We start from the raw sequence: 19,520 nt of genomic DNA, 5'->3' as shown, positions 1-19,520 counted from the left end.
TCTGAGCTGTGAGTTAGCAGAAATCCCACCTAACCTGTGCCATAAAGTATAACACATCAGTATTACTGTTATCTATTTACCAAACCTTTGACAGGTGGTACCCTAGATACCATTGCAAGTATTTTAGGATGCAGATGAGCACATTGTTAATTCTTGACAGAGGGCTCACGTGCTAGGAGAACCGCAGATGATATGAACATGCATAGACATAGTACTGGAACAATAAGGCCTTACAAAAGGCACTGAGGAAAGAAACACAAAATATTCAATTTGCAAAAGAAACTGGAAAATGGCCCAATTATACAATTTATTGAAAATACAGTTGGCAAAGCAACAGTCTGCATGATTTTGTGGTGGGGAATACAATGAAATTAAATAAAACTGAAGCTGGTATCAGGAAGGAAATTCAATAACAGATGAAGTGTAAATAGTTAAGCAGTAAGAAAAGAGGGACAAAGTAAAGTACAATTGGTACCAGCAATAATGAGTTTTAAAAAGATGGAATTTGAAAACAGTTTCCTCTGCTGATTTTCATGTATGTTTTTCAATTAAGATTCATCAGTGGACTAAGGAGCTATTTCTTTAGGGCCGTAATGTAAAGAACACTTGTATAATCTGCCAAATCATATTTCTGACGAACTGTCCTAGGCAGCACCTCTGATTCCACAATTACATACCCACCCTCAACAAGGACTTTAATCACAAAATCTTTATTGATAGATAGATTTGGAAACTTGAAGCCATCAACCACATAATATGTTTGTTCCAGGCACGCCATAAGTATGAGATGGCCTCCTTTTTTTAACAGTGGTGATGCATTTTTTAGGGCACTCCTGAACTCTTCTTTGTTGGTCGCCTGACACTCCAAGGAATGTTTTAAAAAGAGGCAGTCAGCCGGGGTCACAGTGATGGGAGAAAATGGGTTGCATTTGTTCAAATCATATTGAAGAACTTGTGTGATTTTTCTTCGCAGCATGTCTAGCTTCCCAGCCCATGCATCCCTAAAAATGAAGATATATGTACAGTTAATATCAGGTATTACACATTGATTGATCTCATGTTCCTACGTTATATTCTATAACACTGAAAGAGGACATTTTCCATTAACTGTTCAATACATAGCACCCTTATACCATGTAGGTCCAGATGAAGGCATAAAATGTAAAACTAATAGATATATAAAATGTAAATTTGCATACATATACATTTATTTATGCAGAGAGATTTTTTGATATTACATGTACATTGTTTGAAGCTCAATTGCAATTAGAATGTTTAGGTGAGCTAGTATGCAAGAGCATATTGTTGATAAAACAATGAACACTTAATTACAGTGGCAGTAGCCTTTACCAGAGAGTTTTGTATTTACTGCATTTGCCATAGACACTACCACATAGTTTGTAAATTGTGTACATCCACAAAAATTGTGGTTTCTAGCTACACTTGATGCAAATAATACCAGCAGAGAATGTGACACAAGGTTTGTATTTGTGATGCATTATTGAAAAAAACCTAGCCGCATAATTTGGCTATCCACGCTACATGAGCCTAGTAGCTCACATAATATTAAAGCTTTACAAAGTGGTTTTGGGAGCTGTTATTTTATACCTAAACACACATATACACATGCACATGCACACACACGCACACACATACACACACACACACACACACATACACATGTTACCATACTTTTAGGGACTATGTGTGGATATTAGCCTTGTTGGGACAAACCTTTCCTAATGTTTTAAAAATATGCTAATAACAGAAAAATGTTAAGAAGAAATTCATAATACAGCATTCTGCTTCAAATGTGCAAATATGTTGTTATTTAAAGAAGCACACAGAAACATCCAAACATCCTCGTGGGGAGTTAAATGTGTGTAACAATCCTTGTGGGAGCTGACTTCATAGTTATTATTTTTATTGGAATACAGCCATGGTCACAGGGCAATGTATTTATTTTATTATCACTATACAAAAATAACATCATAATCTATTCTTAATTGAATGGTTGTACATATCCTAGGTGTACACAATAGACAAGTTATATTAACATTGCATCTGAAAATATCCTATATCAGGATTGCAAAAGAGGAATTCAGACTGTGCATACCTTTTTGCTTAGTGTCAAAAGTATTAAGAGCTTGGGACTAACACATGGACGCATTAAATGATAGAATCAAGAAATGTAAACAACAAAGTGTGATCACCTTCATTAGTTATTAGACCCCCGTCTTACTGTCTACCTAGGGATGGTGTTTGATGCTGGCCAATGACATTGTATGTGATCATATCTTTGGAGATGCTGGCCACACCCATGGAGTAAGTTTCCCAAAGACCTAGCATGTGAAGATAACGATGGCCAAGTCACCACAGAAGCTGTGTATGATTGTAGGAATGTTCAAATCACTGTAATGGTATGTACAAGTAATTTTTATATAGTCCTTGAAACAAGCAAAGTCCCCACAGAGCTAGTGTGTTACAGCTTTACAAAGTGGTGTTGTAGGCCACAAAGTGAGCCTCAAGCCTCCCGGGGCTAAATCTGTTTCCACGTAAGCACCATACTGGCTGGTAGCAGTATAAGGCATGTAGTCTTAGCTGCTTCCCAGGTGGGAGCAGCTAGCTCTCCTGCCAGGTGCGACTAAAGGTGAGTTTCTGGCCAGAAAAGTGTGGTCAGGGTATGCATGTGCTCTCCCAGTCATGGAACCACAAAGTCTCTGTGTTAATCTCCCTGGGATACTGTGATAAATCATGTCCCTGGGACCAATTATAGGATGCTGAGGGTGTCAATGAGTTAAAAAAAAATATTCCAACAGGTAATATTTCTTAGGCAATTAAGTATGTATGCAGTAAGCATTTCAAGAACAGAAAATAAGGAGACCACTTTTCAATTGATTGTTATTCATCTTATATTTATATCAAAAACATTATTTTATGGTCAAGCATATACAGTTATTGCAGAACTGTATAGAAGAAATCACGTGACAACCAAAAAGCACTTGGTGCACAACTACGTGTGAGTGAGGAACGTGGCGACGTCAGTGATTGGGTGAACAGCGTGGACGGCGCACAGTGAACAATAGTGCAAGAAATATACAGTGAGTGGCTCAACAATAGTGACACATGATTTCTTCTATGCAGTGCTGCAATAACTGTATATACTTGACCATGAAAGAATGTTTTTGATATAAATATAAGATGAATAACAATCATAAATGGGGAACAACCTTTATAACGCAACTTTTAGCACGCAGTGCTATTACAACGCAGACTTTAAAACGAAAACCATTACAACGCATTACACTGGGGGTCGCTCTAGGATAGGGAATAGTTTTAATTTCCTATCCAACACCTTCCCTAGTGTCCACGGGTACTGGTGTTGGAATAGTAAATTAAAATATTCACTATCCCGCACCCCCCAGTGTAATGCGTTTTAATGGAATGCATTTTGAAACGTGCGTTGTTACAGCATGCGTCGTAAAAGCATGCTTTGTAACAACGTACATCCATCTTAAATCAATTGAAAAGTGGTTTCTGTTCTTGTAATGCTTACTCCATACATATTTAATTGCCTAAGAAATATTACCTGTTGGGATGTTGTTTGTTTTTCTACCTTATACCCCAATCCCGATGTGGTCTATGGGTCACACTCCTGTAACTTTTTACTCGAGGGTGTCAATGAGCCTCTTCCCTTTTTTATTTAATTTGGCCCTAAAATATTGGATCTCCAGGGTGCACAAGTGACTTGTGGAGGGTGGCCACATGCCCCTGGCACCTATTTTAAAGATGAACCTTGGGGGATGGAGACGCCAGGGCCCAATAGTGGCTCAGGAAGAGCGGGTCACACAACTCCCATTTTTTTAATATTAGGGCTGAGTAGGTATGGTCACCAGGACCCATTACTGGCACAGGGAGGTGCACTTATACCCCCCTACCTTTAGATTGTATACCCTGTATGTGATGGTGTCCCAGGGCCCAACAGTGGGTTGAGGAGTGGACGTCATGCCCGCGGTTGCCAGTAGGTAGTTATAGTTAGGACCTATTTTTCATTGGAGGCCGAGAAAAAAGGGGGGTCCCAAAATGTGTTTTCCTCATGCAATTTTCCTTTGGAACCTTTAGTCGCAGCTACAGCCCGTACTGCTGAATGGAATTACACCAGATTTGGCAAAAAGGCAGCCCTATGTTTAACGTCGTGCCTTTTAGTTAAATGGTGTAAATCTGTTCAGTAGTTACTGAGAACATCAAAATGTAAATCACATATACATCTATGGCCACTGTGGATCCGCGCACCCTAAGCGTACCTTGCTGAGCACGAGCTGTATGCTAATTGACTGCCAACACTCCAAACCAGGAAGTGTTGGCAGCCATCATGTGCCTCGGTAGTACTGAGGCACAGGAAAGCAGAAAATAAACTCACAAAACGCAAAAAAGGGGCAGGGTAGAAACACACTGACCCCCTAGGTCTGCTCAGGGGGTCCCACAAGGACCAACAAGGACCAAATTTTGTATACATTTGTTTTAAATGGCAAGATGTGTGCAGGGTGCGTGGATCCTGCAGATAAAAAAAATATGAAGCGTGGGCTCCTGCGTTTCATTAGTAATTAGCACCCAGGGGGCCGAATCCCAGGGACATGATCAAAAACAATAGTATGGGGGGCCCAATACCCACCACACTGCCAACCCCGGGGCAAAGCATTAATAGTTGCGAGGGGAACACAGCTATCCCGCAGCCCCGGGGACCGACCACCTGGGGCTTGCAAATGTAATGATGGGGGACCCATAGGCCCCCCAAGCCCGGGGAACACCACCCCCGGGCTCAACTTATTTTTTATTGCGGGGGCACATTGTCACCCACAACAAATGGGGACCACCATCACCCGGGGCTTTATTTTTATTTTGAATACCCTGAGTGGAGGTCTTACCCCCCTACATGCCCCGGGGACTACCACCTACCTAGGGCTCTAAATATTTCAATTGGGAGGTAGGTGACTTATCCCCCAGCCCCAGGGACCACCATTCTCTGGGTCTTTGGAAATGTTGGAGGGGGGACACGTAAACCCCCTCATGGAGCCTTGTTGTGGCCCTGAGGACCATCACCTCCCAGGGCCAGCTCCTGCAGTGTCCTGGGGTGCCCACCCTGGGACACTATTGTTTGCTATGGCAGGGTAGGAGCCTCGCGGCTCCCGCCCTGCCACAGCAAACTTGGTTTGCATTTTGAGAGAGAGAGCAGGAACCCTGCTCTCTCTTTCAAAATTCAAACCAAATTGCTTTTCCACACGGGGAGTTGCATCTTAGCAGCTCCCCATGTGGAAAAGCAATGCAGGCTCCTGAGGGACGCGGGGAGCCAGCGGGACCGTGGGGGGATTGGGGACCCCTTCCACGGTCCCAAACAGAGAGAGCCAGCCCCGGGAGATGGGGTCCCCAGGGCTACAAGTGGGCCAGAAGGGGGGCCACACGGCCCCCTCCTCAAAAAAATAAAAAATTATAATAAATACAAGTAGAAAGGCGGCCCCCGGGGATGGGGTCCCTGGGGCCATAAGTGGCCAGAGGAGTGGGGCAACGCAGCCACCCTCCCATAAAAAATGAATAAATATTAAATGGTCATGCCCCAGGGAATGGGGTCCCCGGGGCCGATTAAGGCCTCAGGAGGGGGGACATGTAGCCCCCATTTCCCAGTTTATTTAAAAATAAATAAATTTGGGGGCAGGCTCTGGGTAATGGGGTCCCCAGGGCCAAGAATATTAGGAAAAGAAGGTGGGCCACACTGCCCCCTTCTTAAAAAAAAGAAGACCGGCACTGCGCCTGAGGCCATGCCCCCTCCTTTGAGCACTCTGCAAACACGTCCCCTGGCGCATTTGCAGAGGGAGAACAAATTCCCCTTGAATATTGGGGACCCTGTGGGCCAACTAGCGCACCAGGAACATCCAGTATGTGCCAGGGGCTTCGTTGCAGAAAGGTGTTCTGAGGCCACGCCCCTTTTTATTCCTCTCTGTAACAAAGCTATGTGGCGCTTAATAGAGGTAGCTGGTGAGCTAGTTGCACCCCAGGGACGCTCAGTATTCAAGGGGAGTTAATTCCCCGATTTAAAACACAACACAGGGCACGTTTGCAAAGTGGTGAAGGAAGGGGGTGGGTCCTGAGTTTAGATGTGTGCAAACACACCCTATGGTGCACTTAACATTGGAGAATTAATTTCTCTTCAATCCTGAGGGTCCCTGGGGGCCAAATAGCCCACCAGGTACCTCCAGTAAGCGCCACAGAGCTGCAATGCAGAGTGTTGTAAAAAGGGGTGTGGCCTCTGAACACCAATAAAGTGGACAGAGCAGTCTTGTGGGATGTACTGTGGGATCACAAATTGTTCAATGTCTGGTGCCCTTTCATTCTGGCTAAGTAGACATACATCTCTGTGTCCCTTTGTTCACGGCACTCAGTCAGATTAGATCATTTTGTTCATATCTCAATTCCTCACCCCAGTGGTAGTGGATGTGCACATTTTTGATGGTGGACTCTCGGACCAATCCCTGACAAACTTACTGCTTTACTTGGAACTGAAATATCCAATCCAAACATCCGGATGCCCTATCACCTCCTATTACAAAATGCATGAGAGGAAAACGCTCCTCAATTCCCATTTCAAAACGTATTTGGACGATCATGCAGCATTAGTTACATTCACACAGATTTTGGGGCCAGCAATGTAACGAACGATAAGAGGTCAAATCATGTGTGATGCAACCTTTCATAATAAACAAAGGAAAACTTAACAGACCTCACTGGGAAGAGCAATCTGTGACCTGACTTGATCAGATTCATCATGTAATACTGATACCATCAGGTGACCGCTGGAGAAGGCGAAAAAGGACCTTAATTCCCTCTTCAGCTCCAAAGATGAGTTTGCACTTCACAAACCATCACAATGAGCAGGCAGTTTGCTTGAAACACATCTCAGCCAGTGAGAGGTGGTGTCTGCAATCCTGGCAATGAGAACCTGGGTCAGTCAACGTTTCATATACCACTGGGGACAGCAGACACCGTCACAGAATATCATAAAAACGTCCATGCCCCTGAGATCATCACTGATGAGGCTCATATAGACAGGTTCTCCAGAGACATCAGTCTTACCTACCTTAACAAGGAAAGCCTGGAACTGCTCTTGGTGGAGTTCACCTGGGAGAAAGTTGCACAACTATCTCTACCGTGCTGCATAGCGAGGCTCCTGGGGCAGGCGGCTTCCACTTAGAATTCTACAAATGAGTGACACTTACCATAGTAGACTCTCTCTATGCTACCTACAAGCTAATGCCAATATCCAAAAAGGTCCTAATAAAAGTTCTTCCCAAACCAGGTAAGGAACCCGCATCCTGTGGTGCCCACCAAGCCATCTTCTTCCTTAATGTGGACACCAAGACCCTGGCCAGCATAAGAGTGACCTGTCTTAAAAAGGTTAACCCCACCCTAATTCACCCCACGCAAGTAGGCTTCATCCCAGGATTAATGTCACGTAACCACCTCTGCACTTTGATCCATGTACTGCGGATTGCCACAAATATGCCAGAAGAGGCGCTAGCCTTGTCCCTTAATGCTCAAAAGGCATTTGGATGTATTTAATGTGGATATCTCTTTGCAGTTCTCCAGAAATTTTATTCGGGAGACAACTTATTTAGCATGGCTTAGTGATTATTATATGACTCTCACAGGTAACTGCATGGTTTCTTATTGACACCCTTTCCAGTATGATGCAGGACATGCAAGGAGTGTTCTCCCTATTGATCGTTCTACTCGTCCTTGAACACCTGGACAAAGTAATCCTCAAACCAGCAAACATTGTGGGCATACCCACACCATGAAGCCCCTCATATATTTTTCTTTAAACAGATGACATCCTGTTGACTTTCTGACCTCTCTATTCCCTGTCAGCCCTCTTGAGTCTTACTGAAGCATTTACAGAGATGGCTGGATGTAGAGTTAGGTGGTATAAGGGTAGAGCCCTACCCCTTTCAAGACAACAAGTTGTTTGCCATACAGGGCTTTCAATTTTTCTGAAAGTCGTCTCACCTCAAATGCCTGATAGATTACGTTGAAAGGCACATGGAACGCATGACACTAGATTACATAGAGTGTGCCTGGGCTGAATACTCCAAATGTACACTCCTTAATCTCTTGCTATATAGTAGGACATGATCTGTCATGATGGTAAACCTGTCCACATTCACAGCATCAACCAGACCGGAGGAGGCATCGCCATCATCCACAAGAACACCATCCGCATCACGACCAACACCGACGACACCCTTGCACCCGCCGAACACCTGCACTTCCAGGTCCACATCAACCCCAAGACCACCCTCAGAGGCACCCACATCTACAGACCCCCGGGACCACGCACACAATTCAGCGAAGACATCGCCGACTTCATCATCCCTCACGCCCTCCCCTCCGCTGACTACATCCTCCTCAGGGACCTTAACTTCCACCTCGAGAACAACAACGACCGCAACACCACCACCCTGCTGGATAACCTCGCCAACCTCGAACTCAAGCAGCTGGTGACCACCCCCACCCACTACGCCGGACACACACTCGACCCCGTCTTCTCATCCAGCAAGGACATCACCTTCAGCCACGCCACCGGACTCCACTGGACGGACCACAGCTGCGTCCACTTCAGCTTCAGAAGGACCACGATCCACCACCACCATCAACAGGTTGCACGCAGAAGCTGGAACAAGATCACAGCCGACCAGCTCGCGACTTCCCTGAGCAAGAACCCACCCACCAGCGCAACGAACCCCAGCCAAGCGGCCACCAACCTCACGAAGTGGATCAGCGACTGCCCAGATGACCTCGCTCCCCTGAGGACCCTGCCTAGCAGACCCGGCAGCAAGAAAGCCCCATGGTTCACCGACGAACTCAAAAGCTCCAAGAAGAACTGCCGAGCCCTCGAGAGAACCTGGCGCAGAGACCCTACACCGGACAACATGACTGCCCTCAAGCTCGCCACCCGAAAACACCCCCAACTTATCCACGCCACCAAGAAAACTGCATTAAAGGAACGACTGGACAACAACGCACACAACAGCAAGGAACTCTTCAACATCGTTAAAGAGCTCTCCAACCCCAACGCCGGAAACAACAACATCACCCCTTCGCAAGACCTCTGCAACTCCCTCGCCTCCTACTTCCACAACAAGATTGCGGACATACACAACAGCTTCAGCACTTAACCGACGCACGCCACGACCGAACCACCGCCCCCACCACCACCCTCCGTGCCTGGACCCCGATCAGCACCGAAGACACCGTCCGCACGATGAACTCCATCCACTCCGGATCTCCGACCGACCCCTGTCCTCACCACGTCTTCAACAAGGCCGACGCTGTCATCGCACCCCACCTGCGGGGCATCATCAACACCTCCTTTGACACCGCTACCTTTCCGGAGAGCTGGAAGCACGCCAAACTCAGCGCTCTACTAAAGAAGCCATCAGCCGACCCCACCGACCTCAAGAACTACCACCCCATCTTGCTGCTCCCGTTCCCTGCAAAAGTCATCGAGAAGACCGCCAACAAGCAGCTGGCCGCCTTCCTCGAGACGAACGGATCCCTCGACCTCTCGCAGTCTGGCTTCCGGGCCAACCACAGCACCGGGACCGCCCTGATCGCAGCCACCGATGACATCCGAACGCTGTTTGACAACGGAGAAACAGTGGCCCTCATCCTCCTAGACCTCTCCGCGGCCTTCGACACTGTCTGCCACCGTACACTAGTGCAGCGACTCAGCAACGTCGGAATCCAGGAGAAGGCGCTGGAGTGGATCATCTCCTTCCTCGCCGGAAGGACACAGAGAGTCCGCCTCCCCCCGTTCAGATCTGAAGCCACCGAAGTCATCCGCGGCGTTTCTCAAGGCTCCTCGCTCAGTCCAACCCTCTTCAACGTCTACATGAGCCCCCTTGCGGCCATCGCACGCCAACATAACCTCAACATCATCTCCTACGCCGACGACACCGAGCTGATCCTCTCCCTCACCAACAACCCCGCCACTGCCAGAGCCAACCTTCACGAAGGGATAAAAGAGGTAGCCGAATGGATGAAGAACAGCCGCCTGAAACTGAACTCGAACAAGACGGAAGTCCTCATCCTGGGATCCTCACCCTCCGCCTGGGACGACTCCTGGTGGCCCCCCGTCCTAGGCAGTGCACCCAAACCAACAGACCACACACGCAACCTGGGATTCATCCTGAACTCCTCCCTCTCCATGACCAGACAAGTCAACGCTGTCTCCTCGTCGTGCTTCAACATCCTGCACATGCTACGTAAGATCTTCTGGTGGATCCCCACCGAGACCAGGAAGATGTTCACCCAGGCCCTCGTCACCAGCCGTCTAGACTACGGCAACTCCCTCTACGCCGGAACCACCGCCAAACTCCAGAAGAGACTCCAGCGAATCCAGAACGCCTCAGCACGACTCATCCTGGACATCCCCCATCGCAGCCATATCTCCGGACACCTGAGAGACCTGCACTGGCTCCCGGTCAACAAGAGAATCACCTTCTGTCTCCTCACCCACGCACACAAAGCCCTACACAACCAAAGCCCAGGATACCTCAAAAGCCGCCTCAACTTCTACGCTCCCAAACGCCAGCTTCGATCGACCGGCCACGCCCTCGACGCCGTCCCCCGCATCTGAAGAGCTACCACAGGGGGACGGTCCTTCTCCTACCTCGCCGCCAAGACATGGAACTCCCTCCCGACCCACCTCCGCCTGACCCAGGACCACCTCGCCTTCAGGAAGCAACTCAAGACCTGGCTGTTCGAGCAGTAGCGTACCCCCCTCCCCTTGCACCTTGAGACCTTCTGGGTGACTAGTGCGCTATATAAATACTTTGATTGATTGAAATGCTTTGATTGATTGATCCCGGTTTCGACATTGCACTCAATAGACTTTAAAGATCTCAAAATCTGCAAAACCTGGACTGGCAATGTCCCAATTGATTGCCCATAGGAAAAGTTGTGGTCTAGGTCTCCCCTTAGTGATCCATCTTGTACAACTCACCTTCATATAACAACACATGCTGGAACCCAATCACTTCTGGGTTTTTATACAGAGAAGTCTCTCCAGAGCCACAAGAACAGTATTAATAATATACCTTCCCAACCCTATAATTCTAGTGATTGTCCTTTCCCGAAGGCATGACAACAACCTTCTCTCAAAAAACTTTCTCTGCTGGCACAGCGATTATCCTGTGGGGAAAAAAGACATTCTTGCAGATTAAGTTGTCTCTCCCAATTTGTGAAATTGCTCCCTTCGGGCCATGTTTATCATGGTTTTGCATTGCGTAAGGGGGCAAGAGGGTGATGCAAAACCTAGAATGATATTTACCAAGCCATACAGGGCCACCTTGCATGTCCCCGCATGTCCTGATAAATGTGGAGTAACACAACACTGCTCAAGTCCCTGTCAAGTGTTTCTCTGCCCCAGGGAGGCGTTCTATGGATGAAGCATGAGTGCTCTCACCACAGGGAGGGATATAATTAGGAGAAAAATATGTATTTCACCTCATTGTTGTACTTTCTATTTATACTGTATTCTACATTCTACAACACAGGCAACCCAAGGGGATCTGCATTGTCATTAGGCATCAGTTTGTACACAAGAGCAGGCAGAGAGACGAAATGCATCACATAATATTAAAGATGGCACATTCTTGCCTTCTCCTTTTCACATAGCACTGCAATGTGGCATGAGGAATTATATTGCATGAATATTTGTTTAATATGTTCCTAAGTACTTTCTGAAACATGGAGAATAGCAAAGCTTCAAAAAGTTGGCTGGCAGGTGCAATAGGATGCCTGAAAATACACACCTTGTATGGATTTCCAAGCATGCTATAACACATGTTTAAGAGTGGTATAAAAGTGTAACTGTAAATTCATTTGGAGGTGTAGAAGTCAGCCCAGACCTTTACCCTTTCATACATACATAGGTCTTAATCCGTCAATCAGTACAGAATACATACCTATTGCCTTGAAGCTCACACATGGCCTTGGCAGCATAGCTGAAGTCAATAGCCCCAGGAGCATTTGTCTTCCATTTTTCTATCTCTGAGATGCATTTATCAGTTGAGCCACCAATAATGATCTCTGTGAAACTCTCACAGACTGGAAGGAGGTATTGGAGGAAAGGAGCAATGGACAACATGATAATAGTCTTTCCTTCCACACCAGCTGGTTGGAAAAATGTTCATAATTAGATTTAGTGTCAAACTTATGTAACAGTGAAAAGAAGCACTCGAATAGCACTCACCTATCTTGTAAATCATGCATTATACCCATGATTCATACTTTTCAGATGGATATTAAAATAAAAAAGGTACAAAGAAAGTTGAATATGAAAACCATAACTCACACAACAATTTAAAAAAAGTCCAATGCAAGAATCAACAGATTTATCTGACTGCACATTGCTCTCGAGAAACAAATTTCAGGTGGTATCAGAGTTTTGACACTAAGTACTCAATTGCACAAACCAAGACATCAGAAACGGGCTAGCCACAATACTGTTACTGTGGAGGGATGAACTAGAGAATATGGAGAACCCACTGATGTAGAACACATCCTAAATACTCTAGACCAAAGGGGATGGACACAGAGAGTAGTGTCGAACCCCATACTTCAGCGAATGCATATTCAATAACAACGGACCAGGTTGATCAGGAGAAAGAGAGATACAGGATACCTTACATTGGATGAATAATAGTAAAAACAGTTGTAGGAGACACTCAGCACCCATGGACAGGTCCACTCCCTATTAAAGGTCTAATGAGAAATCCAGGCTAGTAGAAAGAAGAAGCCCAGATTCACCAAAAGGGTGGATTGTGTATTGTTGAGAACGATAACTTAATTTGATAAAGTGAGTTTACCTGCATTTTTTAAATATCAGACAGCTACCTTACATCAAGGGAAAGAGGTGAATCCGCACTCAGGAAAATAAAAAGAGATTTAAAAAAGTTGTCAGGACTCGAAAGGGATCGGGAATTGGCTTTGTGAGTAGTTTTCAGGGCTCAGGGGCTTGGATGTTTTTAGGACAGGCAGGACCCTGATTAGAAGAACCATTACCGTCACTGAAACCCATGGGTGAGAGAAAGGATAAGAAGGTAAAAAGAATATGGAAGGCTTGGGACACGTCCCTTTAGGCAGTTACTTGACATATGTTGCATGTGTTCTCTTTGGTCAATAGAGGTGGTTCCATGTTCACACTGTATTGCACTTGTCATATGAGAATTGATAACAGAAAACACCAATACCTCTAACAGCAAAGATATTTACACTTGAGGATGGTATGCATAAAGTTCATTCAACTACCACATCTGCCTGATCACAGGGTAACACAGAACCAAACCTTTAACCTTCGAAACATAATAAAATTGAAATGCAATCCCACAATGATCTTTACTCTTCGATAGCAGAACTAGGATTCAGATTTAAACAACCCTGCTCTTTGAAAACCCAGTGGCCATGAAAAGAAAGTCACACAGCACACATAAAATGAATCCAATGTGTCTATAAACAGTTTCCCTGAAAGTTAATTGTATTGCACATTGTATCGATTGAAAATACATACTGATGTTGCTAAAGTCACACGTTCCCAGGTCTAGCCCTGTTACAGGAGACACACTTAACTTTGGAAGATAGTGATAAATTGAGATGTGACAGTGTAGCTTCATACTGGCTTTTTTGCATTTGATTGTGTTCTTGTGTTCCCCTATTCTAGTCTTTATGGCCCTGCTCGTCACACCAACGTATTCCAAATGGCATGGGCAGGTGATGAGATATACCACATTGAGACTGTTACAGTTGGTGAAGCATCTCTGCTCCCAGGTAGTCCCGTTTTGGAAAGTCGGTCTCTTGCTTCTTTTGGTTAAACAGCAGACCTTACAATTACCACATGGGTGGTGTCCTTGCACAAAATTGGGGTTTTTGTTTGAGTTGGTTTTTTCAGCACTTGGTCTCGTGTGGACCAATATGTCTCTTATGCTCTGTGCCTTTCTTTTTCTCCCATTTTCCTTTACAGAGACCATAATAGGTCAGTTTTTTCCATGCTTCACCTTGGGCCCACTCATGCCCAGAAGCTCAACTAGATAGCCGATTTTTGTTACCTGGTTGTAGGACTTTAGGCATACTACTTTATAATCAAAAACTGAGTATTTTTCTGTAGGGACCATCAGAGATCCTGATGAATAAGCAGTAGGGGACTGCTTATGAAACATGTTGACCAGGTAGCAAGCTAATATCTCTACCACAAAACCCCCCTTTTTAACGTTCCCAGCCAGAGAAGTTAATAAAATATATTTTTTCTACTAGCCAGGGAATTTTTAAGTTTTATTTTTACACTCACATATATAGGTCCCTACACTTCACTGATATCACCTACACTGCACTACACAAAGCCTATTGTCACAACAAAATTAGTGCTCCCACGTAGTCCGTAGGTCGCAGCACGCCCCGCCCCGTAGAGGGACGGGAAACCCCCATGATGAAGCATAACACTAAGGGATTCTTAGTGTGTGAGGGGTATTTTAAAAGCACATAGTGCCCTCGTCTTGTCATCTTAAGAGAGAGCCTAGTTCCACACCTACAAAATAGATAATTATCACTATTACACATTGATAGAATCCTGTTGTTTACATAGACTAGTTAGGAGGGTGATTCTATCATTACCTCTATACTTCCTTTACTGTTGTTTTGCATCCCCAGGCCTCAACAGAGCAGTTTCATATAGGGTGTTAGGCAACACCCCAAGCAGGGAAGCTCCCTAAATAGTTGAGTTCATCATAACTTGAAATTTAACATTTTTAGTTAATTGAGGTGTGTAGGTCTACACATCTTCAGAGCTGATTCTGATGAGAACCACACAAGACAAAGCATCCTGGATTCCCCTGGTTGTTTAGTTTCTTTAAAAAATTATAGGTTTACTAGGTTTTCCTATGTTCATCTGAGCTAGGCCCCACAATCTACAGCTGGCCACATTGCTAGTCTGTTTTCAGTTGTGTTTTGGGCCATTTCATGTCACAAACACTAGGCCTACCTACACAAGTGAAGTATCATGCATTCCACTCAGTCGGGTTTCCGATCCAATCTTAGTACCGAGACAGAGGTCAATGAGGCCATAAAAGATGTGTTGGATGCAGGATGAAGGGTTATGTTGGACCTGTCGACGGCCTTGGACACCGTCCCTCATGAGGCTCTTCTCGGCAGACTTTACGAGATCGGTCTGAGAGGGACGGTGTTGATCTGGTTTCAATCTTATCTAGCAGGTCGCCGACAGGTGGTCTGGGCCCCCCTTACTCAGCCGCAGTGCCGCCTCTAGAGGTCGGAGTCCTTCAGGGCTCGGTCCTGAGCCCGACTCTTTTTAATATCTTTATGACCCCTCTGGCGGTACTGGCTGAGTCTTTTGGTGCTCAGATCATATCCTATGCTGATGATACCCAGCTCCTTTTCACCTGTCATAAGGGAGCAGAGTTTGACGGTGAGAGCATTCGGAGCTGCCTCGGGGCTATCTTCGAATAGTTTCAACGAAATAGCCTTAAATGCAACCCTGACAAGTCAGAAGTGCTTTTTTTTGGATGTCACGCGGACCCGAACTGGCAGGATTGGTAGCCTATCAACATGTGTCCTCCTGCATCCTCCTCGTTAGTTGCTAAGAATCTGGGGGTCAAAATTGACAATAGCCTTTCGTTTAAGTCCCAGATTCTGGATCTGACTGGCACTTGCTATGGTTTGCTCAAAATGGTACGCAAGTTTCTTCCCTTGCTTCCAATAGTGCATAGGAAAACAACTGTCCAGTCTCTGATCTGTTCTAGGCTGGACTATTCCAATGTTCTCTATTTTGGCCTCTCTGACTATTTACTTCAAAAACTTCAGGTGGTCCAAAACTCAGCGGCACGGGTGATTTTTGTGCCTTCCCGGCCGAGCAAGAGCTTCGGCCCTGCTAAACTCCTTACATTGGTTGCCTATTCGCAAGCAGATTGTTTTTAAAACATTGACACTGGCACATAAGGCACTGAATGCTATGGCAGCAGAGTACATTCAGAAACGTCTTGCTTTTTACAAGCCTACTAGATCCCTTAGGTCCGCATCCCTTGGCCTTGCCACTGTCCCCACTGTCAGGAAGGCTAGGATTGGGGGACGCTCCTTCAAACGCCTGGCTCCCCAGTTATGGAACAGCCTTCCTCTGTCACTTCGATGTACTTCTAGTCTGCTGGTTTTCAGAAAGGACTTGAAGACATGGCTGTATGGACAGTAACCTGCCTCTTTTCCCTCTTCCTTTCTGCCATTCTTTTCTGTAGTCTGTTGAGGGTTAGAAAAAGCGCCGGGACACTCCATGGAGTAGCCGAGCGCTATATAAGACACCCATAACATTAACATTAAACATTAACATTTTCGTCTGGAGACTTTGGAGAACACAGAATAGTAGAACAAGTGTTATCATCGCATTTCTGCTTCCCAAATGTAAGATAGTGTATAAAAAGAAGTAATGTTGAACAATGCCCTCTAGTTCACATGTTAAAATGGGTTCCCCAAATACAGCGAACACAAATACCTACTGCTTCTAAACTCTATATCTTCCTGGTACCTATTTTTCACTCCATCATTTTAAATGGCTTTGGGTACCTCAGGTTCTTAGTGAACCTACAAGCGTTATATATCTCCACAAGCAGAAGGGTCCCGAGATGTAACAGTATATAGCTTTAAAAAATCTACCATAGTTAGAAAAAGTTACTGGTGAAAATGTGGGCACAACTGGCAGTTTTTTTCAACTACATTTCAATATTCTTTTATTTCAAGTGTTACTTTAAAGGAAAAAACCTGGAAGTATCTAAAAAAAATGACCCCTTCCTTAATTCAGAATGTTGTCTATCTCGTAGCAATGTATAGCTATCCAGGATCCATTACTTGTTTCACACTCATTTTTACCTCCAACTGCAAAGCAGTTGAAAGCACAAAAAATAGTAAACATAGGCTATGTCCCAGGAAAATGGCAAAACTGTGCAGTAAATGTTGGTTTTCTGACAAAATGATGCCTGTTCCCTAAAGCTGAGAAGATTGTGATTTTAGCACCACCAAACATTTGTTGACACCTGTGCAGTAGAAAAAAACATAAAAACAACATTTTGCTGTGTTTTGCCTAATTTCTCAATCCCTTCCAAGGGAATCTGCAAACCGTGGGCACCTATACAATCCTTTACATGTTGGAAGAGAAGGATGCCAATTTGGTGTGGATGCCTTATGTGGATAAAACGTTATGGGGGCCTTAGTGCTAACTACCCCAAATAGCCATAAAAGGCTGTGGCATGGAGGGAAAGGCCTGGCAGCAAAATGGTTAGCACAAGGTGTGTTGTGTTTTATGTTAATACTAGCTTACCCGTAACGCGTTGCTGCGATCTCCAAAGAAAGGAAATTCAAGGAAACTCGTTATGATAACATTCAACTTACATTGTGTCATTTTTATTGAAACGTATTCTTTTTAATATGGAAAACATTTCAAAGTGTCGTTTTAATTCTATTTATTTATTCAAATGCTTGTGGATACACATTTTTTTGTTCTTCCGGTTTGTGCGTACATCAGTATTTGAAGGATTATGAGGGCCTTGGGGGGCCGATATTTTTTTTAAAATGATGCCAGAAACCTTTGCAGGAGTGTACTCAACAACTTCCCAACGTTTCCTGGTGATCGGAAGAATTATGTTTTAATTCTATTTATTTATTCGAGTGCTTGTGGATACACGATTTGTTGTATTTCTGTCTGTTGCGTACATCAGTATTTGAAAGATTATGAGGGCCCTGGGGGGCCGATATTTTAAAAAATGTTATGCCAGAAACCTTTGCGAGAGTGTACTCAACAACTTCCCAAAGTTTCATGGCGATCGTATGAATGGTGTAGTAATGCATAAAGGACAAACAGACAGACAGACAGCCAGACAGACATACATTTGTTTTTATATATATAGATAAGCCTGTGCAGTGTTTTATTTAAACACAAGGTTTTGTTGTGATTTTTTTAACAAACGCTACGGCGAGAGATGATTTATGATATTGCTTACAATGCATTGCTAAGGTGCAGATTCACCTTTTCAATATTTCCACTAATAGCACACATAAGGAACATTGATCACACCCAACCTTTCTATTTCCTCTTCTTGCTTCTTATTTTATTCCCAAATCTCATCAACTGATCTTTCTTTGATTCCAAAAGATTTCTGTAATCAATAAATTGATTATACTTATCTTCTAGTAAACAGAATTGAGAAAGGAGTTAAGATTCCTGAATCACAGAGATGTCCCCCAGTGCTCTACAGGATTCAATGAATAACAGGTTTACACAAAGGAAATGTTTCTTCAAACCTTTGGACTGTATTTTAAATGTATCCATAGTCTATGTAGCTCATCTCCAACTACAGAGGAACCGAAAGGAAGATGAGGGCGCAATGGATCAAAGAGTCGCTTACCCGCAGGGAAGGCTTTGGTCAGACGACCAAGTAGCGACTTGATGGCATCTTTCTCAAACTCAGACTCCTTTGCCGTGTAGCACTCCACTACTTTCTTTGGATCCAGGTGCTCGTCATGAATCTTTTTCAGGTCAGCAAAAGTTGCCATTCTGAATGATAGTAAGTGACAAAATATTTCAATGACATGTGCACCCAGATTTATACTAAATAATTTAAATTGCAGATTATTGAAAACAGACATACATCAGCTTTAATAGTCATGTGCTCAAAAGCTAACAGAGAATTAATCCCGTTCTTGTTGACAGTTAGCAGCTGACTGAAGCATGTGAACTGCTCATCTTGTTTGCCAAACATAATTATGTAATCATAAGACAGACACAGTGAGGCAAACTGATTTAAATGTCCCATCACCTGAGTGGGAACAGGTGAAGCAGTGCTATTTCACGGTCCTTCTGCTACAGTAATTGTTATTTTCTTCAAACCCCATCTTGTATTTCCTTTTTTGTGTTGTGTTGTGTTGATTTTTTGAGTTGTTTATCTTGAATCATTGTTATTGAGTAATATACGAACTAGAAGTATACAAACTACGTGTAGTAATGTGTAAGCCACTACTATAAAGGTCTCTTCAGGAGAATCCTCTCAACATTGATGGAGAAAGCTGCAGAGGACCAGGAGTGAACTGGGAAGTCCATCTATGTCCATTGGGGTCACACCTCTTCCTTCAGATGCATGTGAACCTTTGAAGAGTTAAGGACTGGACTGGTTGTCAGAAAAATCATGAGAATATCTAGAACATTCAAGAAGAGAAGTGCAGAGGCATCCCACAGCTGAAGGAAATGCAAGCTTAGTGTTATTTTGCTATTGGTGACTTTGCCCTTGTCTGCTCTGACATATTTCCTTCTGGTTGACAGAGCCTAATGCAAAGTTCTGGGTAAATTCATATCTTGAGGCATACCCTGGTTTTGGGAGATTCAGAATGGAATATTAATGTCACATATCACTGCGTCATTA

At 44.5% G+C, this 19,520-nt stretch overlaps 1 protein-coding gene across 1 annotated transcript; it reads right to left on the bottom strand.

The window, feature by feature from the left end:
* Window positions 1–288: 288 nt before the first annotated feature.
* On the bottom strand, window positions 289–18,689 carry LOC147718228 (nicotinamide N-methyltransferase-like). The gene is made up of 3 exons (XM_086918237.1): window positions 18,510–18,689; window positions 12,021–12,228; window positions 289–1,001 (listed from the first exon to the last, which is right to left on the bottom strand). Exons 1-3 carry the CDS (start codon window positions 18,655–18,657, stop codon window positions 575–577), a joined length of 783 nt encoding a protein of 260 aa, XP_086774363.1. The 5' UTR covers window positions 18,658–18,689; the 3' UTR covers window positions 289–574.
* Window positions 18,690–19,520: the final 831 nt, after the last annotated feature.

This window comes from Lissotriton vulgaris, chromosome 4_1 (genome assembly GCF_964263255.1).
Source record: "Lissotriton vulgaris chromosome 4_1, aLisVul1.2, whole genome shotgun sequence".
In the NCBI taxonomy this organism is placed as follows: Eukaryota; Metazoa; Chordata; class Amphibia; order Caudata; family Salamandridae; genus Lissotriton; species Lissotriton vulgaris.
Note: the sequence above shows the minus strand (reverse complement) of the source record. Positions and strands in the feature narration are given on the sequence as shown.